Source organism: Sphaerodactylus townsendi, linkage group LG04 (assembly GCF_021028975.2).
Source record: "Sphaerodactylus townsendi isolate TG3544 linkage group LG04, MPM_Stown_v2.3, whole genome shotgun sequence".
Taxonomy (NCBI): domain Eukaryota; kingdom Metazoa; phylum Chordata; class Lepidosauria; order Squamata; family Sphaerodactylidae; genus Sphaerodactylus; species Sphaerodactylus townsendi.
Genome location: NC_059428.1, coordinates 22370944 through 22389114, shown reverse-complemented (window position 1 = coordinate 22389114; position 18171 = coordinate 22370944). Strand labels below are relative to the sequence as shown.

General features: G+C 44.6%; 1 protein-coding gene across 14 annotated transcripts in view; it reads left to right on the top strand.

Moving 5' to 3' along the window:
- Window positions 1-18171, top strand: part of LOC125431670 (oocyte zinc finger protein XlCOF6-like) — a 59943-nt gene that overhangs the window by 18335 nt on the left and 23437 nt on the right. For 4 of the 14 annotated variants that reach the window (XR_007244332.1, XR_007244333.1, XM_048494683.1 and 1 more), the window contains exon 8: window positions 16903-17900. Coding sequence is in view for 12 of the 14 variants with exons in the window: in XM_048494683.1 (XP_048350640.1) it covers window positions 16903-17900 (998 nt within the window). In the remaining 2 variants the exon portion in view is untranslated. The other 10 variants (XM_048494687.1, XM_048494689.1, XM_048494688.1 and 7 more) reach the window with 10 other exon arrangements.

Below are 18171 nucleotides of genomic sequence, written 5' to 3'. Positions count from 1 at the left end.
TACTTGATGCCTCTTTCTCTGTGGTAGCTCAAAAATGTGGCTAGGCTGGTGTTCTGTCATCTAAGCCGGGCCAGGCTACTAGCTCTACTTGTTGCGCCCTATTCTAGCTACAGTGATCCATGCAATGGCCTCCTCTAGGGTAGTCTATTGTAACTTGCTCTACGCTAGGCTACCTTTGAGACTGACCCAACTGGTTTAGAATGTATCTGCATGACTTCTTGCTAGAACACTGTGGCAGGAGCACAACCAACCAATTCTCCACCAGGTGAAATTAGAGAAGCCAACAAAAACAAAAATGTAGTGGTAATGGGTGATTTTAAAATGCATGTTCAGGTCATAGTAAGGAGATATGCTAAATGACTGTGGCTTAGAGCAGATGGTTGTGGAACCAACCAGGGGAGAGGTGATCCTAGATCTAATTCTATGTGGGACCCAGGACCTGGTGCAGGAAGTCAGTGTTGTTGAGCCGATAGGGAACAGCGACCACAATGCTGTCAGATTCAGTATCTCAGCATGCGAAAAAGTGACAACTACTAATATAGTTACATTCGCCTTCAGAAAGGGAAATTTCTCAAAGATGAGGGGGATAGTACGCAGGAAGCTGAAAGGGAAAATCAAGAGGAAGTCAAAACTGTCCGCCAAGATGCTTGGAGGTTATTTAAAAAACACAGTCTTAAAAGCTTCCAGCTGGAATGTGTTCCTGCATAAGGTTAAGGAAAAGGCAGCACCCAGTCCAAAAGAAAGCCACCATGGTTAACAAGAGGTTGAGGAAAGTTCATCAGAAAAAAGAAAATGTCTTTTAGAAAATGGAAGTCCAGTTTGACTGATAGAAGAATATGAGAGGAACACAAAATGGTGGCAAAAAAGAGGAAGCAAGTTACCTGTAAGGGAAGCAAAAAAGGATTATGAGGAACTCATGGCTGCGAACATCAAGACCAGCAACAAACAGTTCTTCAAGTATATCAAAAGTAGAAATAGCTAGGGGAAGCGAGTAGACCCGTTAGGATGACAAAGGGAACAAAGGGTGTGCTAAAAGAGATGACAGGGAGATTGCAGAGAAGCTGAATGAATTCTTTGCATCTGTCTTCACCCAAGAGGAGGTGAGGAACATTCCTGCACCTGAACCAAGCTTCTTAGGAGGCGAATCCGAGGAACTAGCGGAGATAGTGGTAGACAAGGAAGAAGTTCTGGCAGCCATCGATAAACTAAATGCTACCAAATCCCCTGGCCCAGATTGCATTCACCCAAGAGTTCTTAAAGAGCTCAAGCATGAAACTGCTGATCTTCTCACTTTAATATGCAACTTATCCCTGAAATCAGGCTCCATCCCTGAAGACTGGAAGATGGCCAATGTCACACCAATCTTTAAGAAAGGATCTAGGGGAGACCTGGGAAATTACAGGCCAGTCAGTTTGACATCTGTTCCTGGTAAATTAGTAGAATCTATCATTAAAGATAAAATTATAAAACATGTAGAAAAGCAAGACCTGCTGAGAAAGAGTCAGCATGGCTTTTGCAGAAGCAAATCCTGTCTTACAAATTTTTATTTTATTTATTTATTTATTTATTAATCTTATATACTGCCCAACCCCCGAAGGGCTCTGGGCGGTGAACAACAGAAATTATAATTACATATAGGTTTAAAATAAGTTAAGTTAAAATGCAGCAAATAATAAAACTTACTAGAGTTCTTTGAGGGTGTAAACAGGCATGTGGATAAGGGAGAACCAGTGGACATTGTCTACTTGGATTTCCAAAAGGCTTTTGATAAAGTTCCTCACCAGAGACTATTGAGAAAACTCAGCAATCAAGGAATAAAAGGGGAAGTACACCTATGGATTAAAAACTGGTTGAGAAACAAGAAGCAAAGAGTGGGTGTAAGTGGGAAATTCTCACAATGGAGTGGTGTCCCCCAAGGATCCGTTTTGTGACCATTGTTCTTTAACCTATTCATAAATGACCTGGAAGTAGGGGTGGGTAGCGTGGTGGCCAAGTTTGCGGATGATACCAAATTATGTAGGGTGGTGAGAACCGCAAAGGATTGCGAAGAGCTCCAAGCGGACTTTGATAAATTAGGTGAGTGGGCTAAGAAATGGCAAATGTAGTTCAATGTAGCAAAATGTAAAGTGATGCACACAGGGGCAAAAAATCCAAACTTCACATACACGCTACAGGGGTCAGTGTTATCAGTCACAGACCAGGAAAGGGATTTGGGCGTCTTAGTTGATAGTTCCATGGGAATGTCGACTCAATACATGGCAGCTGTGAAAAAGGCAAACTCTATGCTGGGGATCATTAGGAAAGGAATTGATAATAAAATGGCAAAGATTGTCATGCCCTCATATAAAGCAGTGGTGCGACCGCACTTGGAGTACTGTGTTCAGTTCTGGTCGCCACATCTCAAAAAGGATATCAAAGAGATAGAAAAGTGCAGAGAAGGGCAACAAGGATGATTGAGGGACTGGAGCACCTTCCCTATGAGGAGAGGCTGCAGCGTTTGGGACTCTTTAGTTTGGAGAGGAGACATCTGAGGGGGGATATGATTGAAGTCTATAAAATTATGCATGGGATAGAAAATGTTGACAGAGACATTTTTCTCTCTTTCTCACAAAACTAGAACCAGGGGGCATACATTGAAAATGCTGGGGGGAAGAATTAGGACTAATAAAAGGAAACACTTCTTCACGCAACGTGTGATTGGTGTTTGGAATATGCTGCCACAGGAGGTGGTGATGGCCACTAACCTGGATAGCTTTAAAAGAGGCTTGGACAGATTTATGGAGGAGAAGTCGATTTATGGCTACCAATCTTGACCCTTTGATCTGAGATTGCAAATGCCTTAGCAGACCAGGTGCTCAGGAGCAGCAGCAGCAGCAGCAGCAGAAGGCCATTGCTTTCACCTCCTGCATGTGAGCTCCCAAAGGCACCTGGTGGGCCACTGCGAGTAGCAGAGTGCTGGACTAGATGGACTCTGGTCTGATCCAGCTGACTTGTTCTTATGCATTGGTTACCAGTGGAGTATTGAGCCAGGTTCGAGGTTCTGAGGTGCACTGACATTCAGCAAGGAGTCACTGGATAGTATGTCACCAGAAGTGGGGCTTCCATTGGCTTGTGTGCTGTCAGTTGGGCCCTACTGGATCCCTCACTGGCTCCTTCACTCACCTGTCCTCCTAAGTCATCAAGGCGAGGGGCAGGCATGGCTATTTTGTGGTGGGCTTTCAGCAGCCGCTTGGCCCCGCCCAGATCCCCCTCCCTCCTACTGACTGTCAGCCTCCCAGGCCAGCCTCCTGCCCGCCTGCCTTCCCTGGTGGCACTAGTCTTCCCTGCTCGCTGCCTCTGTCTGTGGCAATACTACCTGGCCCAGTGCTCCAGTGCTTCCTCGCAGCCTTGTCCCAGGTTTTTGGGTGAGTGCAGCTACCATGGGGGGAGGGAGCAGCAATGGGGGCACAGCAGCCTTGAATCCATTATTAGTCTGTGGAGCAGCAGAAAACAAACTTGCTCCATCTTCAACATGGCAGCCCTTCAAATATTTAAACATGGCTATCATGTTACTCCTTGATCTTCTCTTCTTCAGACTAAACATACCTAAACATTAGGAAGAACTTCTTGACAGCAAGGGCTGTTCTACAGTGGAATATACTGTCTTGGATTGTGGTGGAGTCTCCTTTGGAGGTTTTTAATGAGAGTCTGGATGACCACCTGTTTGGGTTCTTTGTTTGTATAGTCCTGCATGGCAGGGAATTGGACTTGATGGCCCTTGTGGTCTCTTCCAACTTTATGGTTCTATGATTCTGTGACTTCTGAGCTGGGTCTATCCTGAGAGCTCTTTTTCCACAGTGGGGAGTTTATCTGCTGGAAGAGGTTTTGAAAAATCTGTCCGAAATGATTGATAATGGGTTTCAGTCTACAGCCAGGGCAGTGCATGAGCTACTAGATGAAGTTGTCATGATATGTAAACAAAATGGAGTTCATTTCCTAGGATAGCAAATAGCTTAGTTAGCAACAGAGACGAAGCGAATCACCTTTAACGTGATTGCTGGATTAGACTGTGACTGCTCCTTTGGAAGACTGTTGCTGGGCAAAGTACCCTGCTTGAATATATAAAGCAGTGTATAGAACGCTGTATATATTCTTTAGTTATCTTTGTGATCTTAGCTTCATCTTAGTGCTTAGTCTGTGTATAGTATTGTATAGTGTTATGCTGCAACTATAAGTAAAGCCTTCTTGTGGAATGAACAACTTTGTGAAGTGCTTCTTCTTCCTAAGAGGTGGGAGGCTGCAGTGTGAACAGTTGGACTACTAGACCTGGTTGTCAACTCAATAGTAGTTCTGCAAAAAGTAGTAGGGCAAAAAGCTTCTGTAGGTGGGGAAGGGGTGGGGGTGAAAAAAGCTTCTGAGTGAGTGCTAGAAAAGAACAAAGGGGACGTTGCTAACAGGCAGGTGAAAAAGTTAATGTTCAGAAAAAAGGCCAAATATGGTATACAGGAAAAAGGTGAAGACAATTTAAATAATGGAATGTAATTGGATCATGCCTTAGTCTGTAAACCTTTGGTCCTCCCAGCAAGGGCCAAGGGGAGGGAAAACGCCCACTCGTTAAAAGTGAATATATGCATGCTGTTTGTGACTGTTAGGTGCACCTCTCTCAGTTGGAAGACACCTGTTGCTTGCAAGAAATGTATTTTAATAAACAGCTGTTTCTTCACCAAGCTTTGCCCAAAGTTCTTTAACAGGTCTTGAACCTGTGTTTCTAACAGAATGGTGACCTGACATGTCCCAGTTAAAGTGACTATTTGCTTTTGTTCTAAATAATTATAATTGGACCTTTAGTGTGTTGTAATATACAATGTGCTCCCCATCTTATCTTGAATTGTGCCTCTTTATTTGGCCAGAGAAGAGCCCCAGCTCCTGACCCTGCAGAACCTATTTTGGGCTGTTACTGAAATTGGAAATGATAGCTTATGAGTAAAGATTTAGCTAGGCTTTTTAAAAAATGTCCAAAGAATTCTCTTGATTTATTTAGATGGTTAGTGTATTTTTTTAAATGGGGCACAACTATAATTTTGTTTTTATATTATAAAATGGAAAATTTTATTAATGTATTAAAAGCATTGAAGCATTTATTCACTGATACAACATTTCTTCTTGCTAAAGAAAGCTGACAAGTTTTCCCTGTTGAGGCTGCTTTAGAGGATACAAAGCAGAATGTCCTGTTCTTATATATAGTTTGTTTTAGAACCTTTCTATATAAGCTGTTTAGAAAAGCCACTAAAATGTTTATTTACACTGGGGGTCAGAGGACAGCGTGGGCGTGTCTTTCCAGCTGCCCGGAACTGTACAGGAAGGCAAGGTAAGTCTCTCGGACACACCGGAGGGGCCAAAAGCGGTGCCCTCCCGCTAGTGCGGTTTGCACCGTGCCGGCGTGAAGACGCTGCTTTTGATAAAACTTGCTCAAGGAGTATGGGCGGGCCTAGCATGGTGCTGCTGCGATGCAGCAGCGCTTGCTGTGCAAACAGCGGCCCAGGGACAGTGTTTTTCCTGTCCCTAGGACGCTGGTTTCCACCCGTGTGGAAACTGCCTAAGTCAGTTTTGAAATGTGGATTGCAGGAATGGGAGAATGCAACTTATAACATCGCTGGGTTGATAGAACTCCAGGGGAAATTGAATGACGGATGTTATTTTGTTCTTGGGCCATAACTGACACGGATCCTTGATAATAGAAGAACAACAATACAGAGTGTACAGTTTATGTTTTGTGGACAAAGACGATGTCATCACTTTCGGCCAACTGGCCTTGCTCAATGGTCAAAAGTAATACAATAATACAGTGTAATAGCTACCAGACTACAAATTACAATGTTTTTATGACTGAGACCAGTTGTTAAGAGAGTTATTTTAGATTAGCACCCAGGTCTGTCACACAAAGACATGTCCTGTTAAAGGGTATGATGCAGTGTGCCATCCATGCCAAATTCCGCTATGGTAAAATCCCATGATGCCTCTTTCAGACCAGAGCAAATAAATGGCCAGATCTAGATTCTGCTTAAAAACCTCGAGCCTCCCATAGGCTCAGCTGAGAGTGGCTGGTTTAGCAAGCTGCATGGCGATTGTGGACATTTGAACCCAGGCCTTTCAATTCTTACTCAGCACTGGGTCTTTTAAAAGATCGTTCATGCCCACGAGTATCACCATCATTCTTCATAGCAAAAGGGGCTCTCACAAGAATATTAACAATAACCAGCAATATTATTGTTATTAAATAACAGCAACAACACCATTGTATGATGTCGCCTTTCTCATTTCCCTGCACAACTTCCATACCTTTGCTGACCTTCTCTTGGCTCAAACAGCATAAGATTTTTAGCTTTCACTGCAGCAGACTAGCATGGGTTCCCTGCTGGACTTGGCACCAGGGCTGAGCTGGTCCATTTACTTGCTGGGCAAGTTCCCTGCATGAACTATCAAGAATGTCAAGAATAAATTCACATATAAGGCCAACAAACTGAATTATAAAAAAAAGTGTAAATAATTTTAATAATTATGTAATTTTAGTTTATGTAATTACATAGACTCATACATAGACTCATACACACACACACACACACACACACACACATTATACTAAACAAAATTAGATTTATAGCCTGCTTTTCTCTCTTGTATGGAGTCTCAAAATAGCTTGCAAAAATCTTCCTTCTCTTTCCACAACAGATACCTTGTGAGATAGGTGTGGTTGAGAATGTTCTTTGAGAACTGTAACTAGCCCAAGGTCACTCAGCAAGCTTCATGTGTAGGAGCGGGGATACAAACCTTGTTCACCAGATAAGATTCTGCTGCTCATGTGGAGGAGTGAGGAATCAAACGCAGTTGTCCAGATTAGAGTTCACCACTCTTAACACCTACACCCTCTTGGCCCTCAACAGATCATTGGGATACTGGGCCGAGATCATTGGTGGGGAGGTAGTTGTGAATTTCCTGTGTTGTGCGGGGAGTTGGATTGTTAGATAATCTTGGAGATCCATTCCACCTTTTATGTTTCTACCGAACAGGAGTGTTGTGACAAAGAAGGCCAAAAAGAACCATGTATACCAATCAGAGCCTCTTAGAGAAACGATCTGAAAGACCAGCCAGATTTTTTTGTTGTTAATAATTTTGTCGAAGGCTTTTATGGTTGGAGTCACTGGAGTGTTGTTTGGTTTCTGGTCTTGCATTCCAGGAAATATCAGAATTGTCTCTCAGCCACTTGCACCATAAGAGTTCTGAATGGAGCCTCCATGTATAAAGGCTTTATACCTTAGCATTCCAGAAGATAGAGATAAATGACAGGGACACAACCATTGCAACCTTTTGTGGACTTCCTAGCAGTATCTGGTGGGCTTTTCCTTGGACCCAGGATGATGGACAGAAGGATTTTTGCTCTGACACAGCAAAATCTTTTTGAAAAGGGTTTCTCAAAGGCCACCTGGCCCAAAACACACACACATCTAACATTGATCCATTGATCCACCCTACAAGGACTTCCCACAGAGGAATGTACACAGATGGGGGTGATCGGCGTGCCCCTGGACAGTGGATTGATTATTGGCATCCCCCCCTTGTTACATTTCCTGCTTGTTTAGGAATTGGGTGTTTGTGTGTGTGTGAACAACAACGGTCTGCTCTGTGGATTTAACCATGAGAGAACAGAACCAAAACTGGAGGGGGGTGTAGGCGCAGAAGGCATAAGAGGAATATACTCTGAAAAAGCAAAGGTTTTCTTTTTGCCCCCCATTACTTTCTTTCTGTAATGGGTAGTTGGCAACCATGATGCAGCTGAACAAAGAAAAATGCAAGCTTGAAAATCTATCCTTTTTCTGTTACTAGGCAAGCTTGATAGCCCAGCAGAATGCCCCTTGTTCAGAGTTACACAGAATGTGCAAATTCAACTGTTTTTAAGGTCTTACTGCTCCCAGACAGATACCTTGGATTTTCCCTTCTTCTAGTGACAGAAGAGAGAAACATGAAAATGTTTAGGCTCTTTGTCTAAGGAGAAGGGCAACAAAAGACAATATAGATTAGAAAGAAACAAGGCTCTAGTTCATCTTGTGTCAAAGGCAGAGTACTGACATCTTCCAATAAGGGCACTAGTTTGCCCCATCCCCACCCTTTCAAATGATGATGATGAACTTTTGGGTGTATTCTTTTCACTGCTATTTTGATGTAACCTATAAAAGTAAGAGACAGCAGCCATTTCAACGTGCTCCCCTGATCCTGTTTTGCCCGTCTGTTGGCGTGAATAAAATATTTATCTGATTTTTATTCCTTTGTTGGCTTAAGCTTTTTGGCTTAAATATTTTGAACCCGTTACCCTGTTGTAACGGGGGGGGGGGGGCGATCTTTGCATTTCGCTCAAAGCAGCAGAGGCAATAACTTTTAATGCAATTTTCCACTTTGATGGTTGCCTTTTGCAGCTCACTTAAAGCAGCTGCGTGAGCCCAAAACTGCAAGCTAAAAGAAAGTCCAGAAAGAATTTACAGGCGTTTCTCAGTTGCTTTTAATATATGAGTGTACTAACTATAAAGGGAGATAAAATAGGAAATCCTTTTTTCATGATGTTACACATCTACATTACTGTACATTTGTTAAATCTTGCTACCTAGCTGCTGTCTCACATGATGTCTCCACCTCATGTCTCCTCTCTGGTGTCCTGTCTGCTCAAACAAAGAAACAGAGCTAACTTTATAACTTCAGATGTACTGCTCACTAACGTGTAAGCAATGGCTGTCTGACTGTCCAATACCTAATCAATAGATCAGGTCATAAACAGTGACTTCAGCAATTTGTTTATATACGAACAGTTAACCATTTTATAACTGAGTTGTGACAGACACTTGCAAAATCCCCAAAATCTTTAGAGAATGGAAAAACCTCTTCCACAAAAACAGGTCCCTATTCCCTCGCTATTTGCAAAATGCTGGGCGTGACTACGGATTTCCCAGGAGCGCTTTCTTTCTTTACCCCTCTCAGGGGCGGGAGAAAACATCCCTTGCACTGCAGGCTATCTTAAAACTTGCAGGATGCAGGTCCGATGGATGCCAGCAACTGTGAGTAGTTAAAGCTGCATCTGGACGCACCTAAAGGATCGATTGATGACTGGAGGGTTTTGCACATCCAGGTACTACTGATCCAGGTACTACTTTCCACCCTTTCTTCTTATTCAGTTGGGAGGACATGGACATTTCTACCCTGAAAAGAATTAATTTCTCCTCTTGTCGCCTGGGCTCAGCCCCTCAGTTCCTACTCTTCTGGCTCAAGGGACTTCCTCCACGCTTGCAATTTATGAGGTGTGTGTTGCCTTCAGGGACCAGATCGGTTGACTTGGTGCCACATCCAGTGTGAAACGAACAAAAACTTTGTGTGTGATCGCAAATGGTCTTCTGCATACCACGAAGCAGAAGCAAAACGACCAAGAGAGGCACGAAGTTTTCTCCTCCCCCATCCCCATTCTAATAAAAATGGTTAACAGCAAACTTAGCATTGCTTTATTTGGTTAGCCTCTTCTCTTTGTTGCACGCATGTCTGTCAGTTATATGCTGTCCCATAATATACAGTGGGGTTTTTTTTTGCAGTCCTGCTATTTGTTTAATGCCAATTCCAGGCAGTTACACGGTGTTCCGGGGACATTTTGGCCCGGACAGAGTTAATAAATGCGTGGTCTTTCTGCATTTTGATTTCTAAAATATCGTTCTGAAGTGTTTTTAAAACAGGGAACTGTTTTTGGCGGTACTATTATGTATGTATGTAATGCTTGTTCCGGTTCCGGCTTTTACCTGACTCCCCTCCCGCCCCGCCCGTGCCATTATCTGAGATGGTTGAACAGCACGGAATCCCCCGAAATCTGTGCAGAGTTACTCCAGAGTAGCCCCATTCAGGTGCTCGGGTGATCGAGGAAGGCAGCTGGCGGAAGTCTTGTCCAGGGGCTTCTGGGCGAATCTGAAGGGAAGGGCAGAAGTATTTTGCATGGCCTGAACCACTGCAAGGGTTAAACCTACCGAGCTGTTTGCTAGAGCGGCCGAGTACGAGGGAAGGCGGATGAGAGGAAAGGCTGTTTGGAGGGAGGGGGCTTCAGATGTGGAACGGGAGGAAAAAGCCTTGCAGCCAGATCCTGGGAAGGTTTACTCACGAGTAAGTCACGAGGGAGGATAAGCTCTTCAATCTTGGCAGAGAGCTATTAACCTTCCGTGTTTGTGTTTAAAGGGGGGAGCGGGTGGGGGGTTGAAATGCTCTTAAAATTTGGTTTTGTTATGTCTATCTTTTTAAATTGATTAGCCGTCCTGGTGGTTCTTGTGGGGGAAGAAAGGCGGGATCTGAATGTTGCAAATAGAAATACGGCACAATAAGTCCTCAGCCGCAAAAGTCACAGGGAGGTCCAGGAAGGAGTCCCTGGCTCAGTCACTTGGGAGGAATAATGGATGGCGACTGGCTGCCCCACCTAAGCTGCATTTTACATTATGCTCCCGCTATCTGCATCTGGGGATTCAATGCCCCCCTCCCCCACCACACGCACTCCTGTTCATCCCAGCACCCCTCTGCCCTTTACCCTCTGCTGGCTCCTCCCACAAAGGTGCTGCCTATTGCATTCATCCTGTTTTGGAGATATCCACAACGGTCTGCTGAATCTCAGTCATTTTATCCAGGGCTCCAGTGTACCTTGAGATGAACATCTTTAAATAGACTGATCTGCAATCATTGGAGGTCAGACTCCTGACATCCACTTTTAAGCAGCCTGACAGAGATGGTTTTTATCCCCCTGAAGAACAAAATAGGCATATCTTTTGAATGCTTGATTAGTAATATAAAACAATGATGCTAATCCTGACCCACAAAGTACAACAAAGATGCTCCTTCTGTTCCAACTGGGACAACCCTGATTAGGGTCGGTGATGTAGCCCCCTTCTCTATTGGTGTGTTGCTGCCTTGTGATATCTTTCCCTCCCTCCACTCCTTGATAGCCATGTGAATAAGAGTATCTTTCCACGCTTACAGATTTCCCGAGAGATGGGGAAGGAGATGGAAGAGCAAGACCCAGAACAACCTGGAATTGGCAAGAGATCAAGGAAGGGCCCCCATCCAATCCCAACAGTGAGTGGTATTGAATTCAGGGAAACAGCTGTGGCAGAGACCCTGGATCAAGTCACCCTGAACTCAGATGTATACAGACAACACTTCCAGCAGTTCCGTTATCATGATGCTGATGAGCCCCGAGAGGTTTGTAGCCAACTCGATGGATTTTCCCACCATGTGCTGAAGCCAAAGCGACATACCAAGAAGCAGATGATAGATGTGGTGATCCTGGAGCAGTTCCTGCCCATCCTGCCTCCGGAAATACAGTGCTGTGTCAGAGGTTTCCTTCTGAGTCAGGCAGAGGAGAAGATGCAGGGAGGAGAGGTGAGGAAGTTTCATTCACCCTATTCAAGTGACGACCTTCACCCAAGGCTTCCCTAATGGAGATTTTTGCCTGTGGAGAATTCACTAGGCTGGTATGAAAATGCACCCCTGATTCTTGTCTCTGTGATTGAAGCAGCTCAGCAGGCTGCTGCTGGGGTGAAGAGTCTCAGGCCCCTTCCACACACACAGAATAGTGCACTTTCAATCCACTTTCAAACCACTTTGCAGCTGGATTTTATTGTGCTGATAGCAAAACACACTTGCAAACTGTTGTGAAAGTGGATTAAAAGTGTATTATTCTGCATGTGCGGAAGGTACCTCAAAGTGGGGCAGGATCCGCCTCCTCAGCCTTTTCTTTCTTGTCTCCCTTCTTGCTATTTCAGATGTTCAGTCCATCCATGAAGACAGAAGGTAAATTCTCTGAGGTAGAAGAAGCTCCTCTGGATGAGTGGCAGAGAGCACAGGCCCAGGAGCATGGCCAAGATGCCCTCGCACATGGTAAAGATGACTTGCGCCCAAATGGTATTGGGGACAGTGAAGTTGTTGGATAAAAGATTTAGAACCGGAGGGGGAAAAAAACTTTTGCACTGAGCAATGATTTCTGGATATCAGGGCAATACGATGTAGTAATGGCCACTCACTTGAAGTGAGGTCAGACAGATTCATAGAGGTGAAATACATCCTTATTCACATGAACGAAAATATATTTCACCTTTCTTCCATTAGAGGATAAAGACAACTGAAACAAAGAGTAGACAAATCTGGTTGTAAATATCAGCCACAGCTAATAAACGTAATCTCCATGTTCTAGGGCAGCACGCCATTGAAAATCACTTTCTAGGGGCCAGGTGAGAGCCAGCGTAGTTATTAAGATGTTGGACTAGGATACGGGAAACCCAGGTTCAAAGCCCCACTTGCGCCATGGAAGGTTACTGGGTGATCAGAGCCAATCACACACACACTCATCCCTTACCCTTGCATGTATTTGGATGGGAGACCTCCTAGGAATACCAGGGTCATGACATGGAGGCAGGAAGTGGCAAACTATCTCCAAGTGTCTCTTTGCTTGAAAACTCTGCAGGGGTGCAATATGTCAGCTGTGACTTAATAGCAACAAATAGAAATGGGCAATTAATGACTGCAGTGCCCTTGCTTTAAGGTTTTCCAAGGGCATTTGGCAGATCACAGTCAGAAACAGGATATCGGACTGGGGATGTATGGCCAATTTTTGGTAGCCCGTCAGCTAGGGGAGGGGATTGGGGTGGACATGATATTTTGTCTGACCCAAAGTCTGGATGCAGACACTCTGGAAACCCATTGGTATTACCTTCGATGTTGGGGAGCATCAAATGATGTGCTAAAATCACAACTGGTTTTTTGGCTAGATGTGACAGTGACATGTCATGTCACGTCATTTCCAGCCCCTTCTTGTTCTCCTGCAAGTCTAAACATTAGGGCACATGGAAGAGACCCAAAAGGGGAAGCATGGACGTCTGTGCCAGGACTAAGGGGCCCTGTGGTTTGATCCATCTGAAACTTTAGAGCTCCAGAGTTAAGAGGGCAGTAATTACCAGTCTCAGAAGTCCGACATGTGAGTGTTTAGTCCATCCCATATCTCCCACCATTTACTAATATCCCCAGGTCTCTTGAGCGTAGGTAGAACCAGGTTTCACAGCCCCGGGAATGACGATGGATAAAGCTCTAGCCAACCAAGAAACTACAATAGAATATTTAGGATAACACTAAAGAGTTGAATGGACAGGTTCACAGGATAGGGCCCTGATTGGCTACTAATCAGAATGGCTACTAGCCATAGTGCTTGTCAGTTCTCCCCAGTATCAGAGGAACATGTCTATTAAATGAGGTGGTGTGGAACACAAGCAGGATAATGCTGCTTCAATCATCTTGCTTGTGGGATTCTTATAGGGGCACCTGGTTGGATACTGTGTGACCAGATCGCTTGACCTGATGGGTCTTTTGTCTGATCCAGCAGGGCTTTTCTTATGGTCTTCTAATTTTTCTTTATTTGCAGGCATTGGAGAGACTATGTCGACCCATCAGTTTGTTAGAAGTGTGGAAACAGCTCCTGCTGCTCCAGTCCAGGTAGGGGAAATGAACAGGGAACAGCTGGTTACCCCCTTCTTTCTCGGAGGGGAGGTGGGGGGCTTATTCTCTTTCTGTCTGAGTGAGAGAGGCTCTGAATGCCCCTCCCTTACCCCATGCCAAGTTCTCCATCCTGCACCTCCCAGAATCATCTCCCTCCAAGAGTGCAAAGTTTCTGGCTGTCATGAGGATTTCTGAGGAGGGACTCCGGGTCCTTCTTTCAGTGTCCTGCTTTTCATAGAGGAGGTGACCGTGGTATTTCTCTGATGAAAGGAAGTTGGCCCTGCTGGATCCTGGGGCCAAGAAGAGCTTCCTCTACAGGGAAGTAATGCTAGAGAACTATTGGAGCCTGGTCTTTCTAGGTAAGGATCTTTCAAAGTAGCCAAAGGTGGAAATTGCTGCCTTTAGAATGATGCCTGAATCAGAATCTTGACCAGCATTGCTCATTTTTAGGCCTTCCCCGCTACTTCCTTCTGCTGGGGTCTCAATGTGATGGGGTGGGAGCGAAAGAGATGTTCAGCATGTCCTGGTAGAACCATTCAAGCAGCGTGGCTGTCCCAGGGGCAGTTGAGGACAATGTTGTGGCCATAGCCCAAGCCAAACATCAAGGCAGGACTGAGAGGCCCTCAAGAGATCTGGGCCTGAAGTCAAGGCAGGATTGTGAGGCCCACAAAGGGTTCTGGAAGATGCCACATCGTAGCTTCTCAGTTGCCAACTCTTCTGCCTGACTGGATTTATGGTCATCTGTTCTGACTGTCATCTGGAATGCCTCTATCCCATTTGTCCTGGCTGGGATTATGTGCTGTGCTCTTGACCATGTTTCTGTCTTTCCAGAATGTTTCCTCTTTCTTGGATTTCTTTCCTTTTTAATATAAGAATCTGGACTTTCTCTCTCTGCCCAAAAAGCTAAAAATGTAGGAGAGGCTACAGAAGAGACAGAAAGCTTCCTGTCCGAAGGAATGATGGACAGTATCTCAAGACAATCTCAAGAGACAGTTTCCTTCCCAGATGAGCTGGCTGTAGGTGTGTATCCTTCAGAGGAAAGAACAACCATGGAAGATTTCTGATTCACTTCTTAGAACTTTTGGTTTTGGTTGAATTGTAAAGCCTGCTGGTTACTGAGGATTTCTGGAATCTGGGAGGCGGCTCTTGAGTGGCTGCTGTTTTCTAGAATATTGGATATTCCAGGGGAAAGGGGCTCTTTACTTGAGAATACCCCTGCCGGACAAAGCCCCACCTCCTATTTCCTAGAACTCTCAATTAGAGTAGGTGACCCTAGTATGGTGGCCATGAGCACTATAGCTCCCCACTGATATCTTTTGTGCTACTCAGCAATTATTTTTTAGGAAGTGGGATGGCCTACTGGGGTTTGATTGGCTGTGCAAATGTTTAAAAAACATTGTTTTGACAGCACTTACCACCGCAGCTCATGAATGTACTGTGGCAATAATATTGTGTCTGGTTCCACCTTTCGTAGCAGCCATTTCTTTGCTGTGTCCTCCCTGCCATGTCAGAATTCCAGGGAAAAGTGGAGGAAGTTCAACAAGGCCAAAAACCATGTAACCTTTCCTTATAGCCGTGACCTACATGCCTTTGGTCCTTAACTGGCCTACCAACAAGTGGCACCTCTTGAAAAAGCAGTGGGGGTCCCTGTTGAAATGTAGGATTCACCAAATGAGGTGCTCCCCTCCTGACCCCAAGAAACATATTTAGTAGGGCTCAATCCAGGTTTGGATGTCTGTGATGATCCCAGGATGGAAACTGTATAATCAAAGGGTTCATTGTCATAGAGGTTTCTTGTAACTAATCATTAAAATATCTGCATGGGAAGTAAAATGTGAAGGGAGGAGGAAATATTCTATGCCATCTGTTCCCTAGAAGTAGGTTTGGGATGTTTGGTAGAGGGGTGTGATAGAATATATAAACAGCACTACTGGAGTCCCTGGCCGGAGAAAAGATGTGATGACTGGCTCAGGTTGAGAGGATGGGAATGAGAAATTTTGACCATGGAAACAAAATGCACACCCATTAATCTAGAGTGGCTGGTTGGTGGCTCGTTCCCTTGCATAACTGCTGATTTGATCTCTCTGTTCCAGCCGAAAATGTCAGGGAGACGCTTGGGGAATTCCACGGGTTTTCACTGGAAAGAGACAAGGAAGAAGATTCTCAGTGTCACTTCATGAATCAAGAGAAAGCAGAGAGACGAGAAAGAAGCCATCGAAAAAAGATGATGGAAAAAAACATTCCTTTCCAAAAGGGAGATTTCCATGATGCAGTTGACATGGCAGTGGAAACATACAAATGCTTGGACTGGGAGTTGAATGTCTCAGGTGAAACTCAGGATGTTATCGATTTGCAAAAGTTCACTAGAAAGAAGGCCCGTAATAGCTGGAAGTGTGGAATGAGTTTCCATTGCGGAGAAGAGCTCATTAGGCACCAAGGAATCCACATGGGAGAGAAAATGCGTAACTGCTCAGTGAAAAACGAAAAGAATCTCTCTGATAGGAAGAAACATAAATGTGGACAGACATTTCATAGCAGTACTGATTTTGAACAGCATTTACAAACCCACACCTTGGAGAAACCTTTTGAGTGCTCAGAGTGTAGCAAGAGATTCAAGCGTAGTGGAGAACTTCACGTGCATCAGAAAATTCACACAGGAGGGAAACCTTTTGAGTGCTCAGAGTGTGGAAAGAAATTCAGCAGCAGTAGAGAACTTCATGTTCATCAAAGAACGCACACAGGAGAGAAACCTTTTGAGTGCTCAGAGTGTGGAAAGAGATTCACACAGAATGGCCATCTTCACGTACATCAAAGAACGCACACAGGAGAGAAACCTTTTGAGTCCTCAGAGTGTGGAAAGAGATTCACACATAATGGCAATCTTTATGTAGATCAAAGAACCCACACAGGAGAGAAACCTTTTGAGTGCTCAGATAGTGGAAAGAGATTCAGACAAAGTGGCGATCTTCACCTGCATCAGAAAATTCACAGAGAGAAACCTTTTGAGTGCTCAGAGTGTGGAAAGAGTTTCAGGAGGAGTGGCAATCTTAATGTACATCAAAGAACCCACACAGGAGAGAAACCTTTTGAGTGCTCAGAGTGTGGAAAGAGATTCAGGAGCAGTGGCAATCTTAATGTACATCAAAGAACCCACACAGGAGAGAAACCATTTGAGTGCTCAGAGTGTGGAAAGAAATTCAGCAGCAGTGGCCATCTTCATCTGCATGAAAGAACGCACACAGGAGAGAAACCTTTTGAGTGCTCAGAGTGTGGAAAGAAATTCAGCAACAGTTGCAGTCTTCGTGAACATCAAAGAAGGCACACAGGAGAGAAACCTTTTGAGTGCTCAACGTGTGGAAAGAGATTCAGTAGCAGTGGCGATCTTCGTACACATCAAAGAACCCACACAGGACAGAAACCTTTTGAGTGCTCAGAGTGTGGAAAGAAATTCAGCAGCAGTGGCCATCTTCGTCTGCATGAAAGAACGCACACAGGAGAGAAACCTTTTGAGTGCTCAGAGTGTGGAAAGAAATTCAGCAGCAGTGGCACTCTTCGTCTGCATGAAAGAACGACACAGGCGAGGTAGAAACCTTTTAAGTGCTCAGAGTGTGGAAAGAAATTCAGCAGCAGTGGCCCTCTTCGTCTGCATGAAAGAACGCACACAGGAGAGAAACCTTTTGGGTGTTTGGAGTGTAGAAAGAGATTCAGTAACAGTGGAGGCCTTCGAAAGCATTCCAGAACGCACACAGCAGAAAAACCTTTTGAGTGCTCAGAGTGTGGAAAGAAATTCAGCAGCAGTGGCCCTCTTCGTCTGCATGAAAGAACACACACAGGAGAGAAACCTTTTGGGTGTTTGGAGTGTAGAAAGAGATTCAGTAACAGTAGAGACCTTCGAAAGCATTCCAGAACGCACACAGGAGAAAAACCTTTTGAGTGCTCAACATGTGGAAAGAAATTCAGTAGCAGTGGCCATCTTCATGTGCATCAAACAACCCACACAGGAGATAAACCTTTTGAGTGCTCAGTGTGTGGAAAGATATTCAGACAGAGTGGCCATCTTCGTCTGCATGAAAGAACGCACACAGGAGAGAAACCTTTTGAGTGCTCAGAGTGTGGAAAGAGTTTCAGGAGGAGTGGCAGTCTTCGTGAACATCAAAGAAGGCACACAGGAGAGAAACCTTCTGAATGCTCAACGTGTGGAAAGAGATTCAGTAGCAGTGGCCCTCTTCGTCTGCATGAAAGAACGCACACAGGAGAGAAACCTTTTGAGTGCTCAGAGTGTGGAAAGAGATTCACAAAGAATGCCAATCTTCACGTACATCAAAGAACCCACACAGGAGAGAAACCTTTTGAGTGCTCAGAGTGTGGAAATAGATTCAGTAACAATAGCAATCTTAATGTGCATCAAAGAACCCACACAGGAGAGAAACCTTTTGAGTGTTCAGAGTGTGGAAAGACATTTAGCCGCAGTGGCCATCTTCGTCTGCATGAAAGAACGCACACAGGAGAGAAACCATTTGAGTGTTCAGAGTGTGGAAAGACATTTAGCCAAAGTGGCCCTCTTCGTCTGCATGAAAGAACGCACACAGGAGAGAAACCTTTTGAGTGCTCAGAGTGTGGAAAGAAATTCAGCAGCAGTGG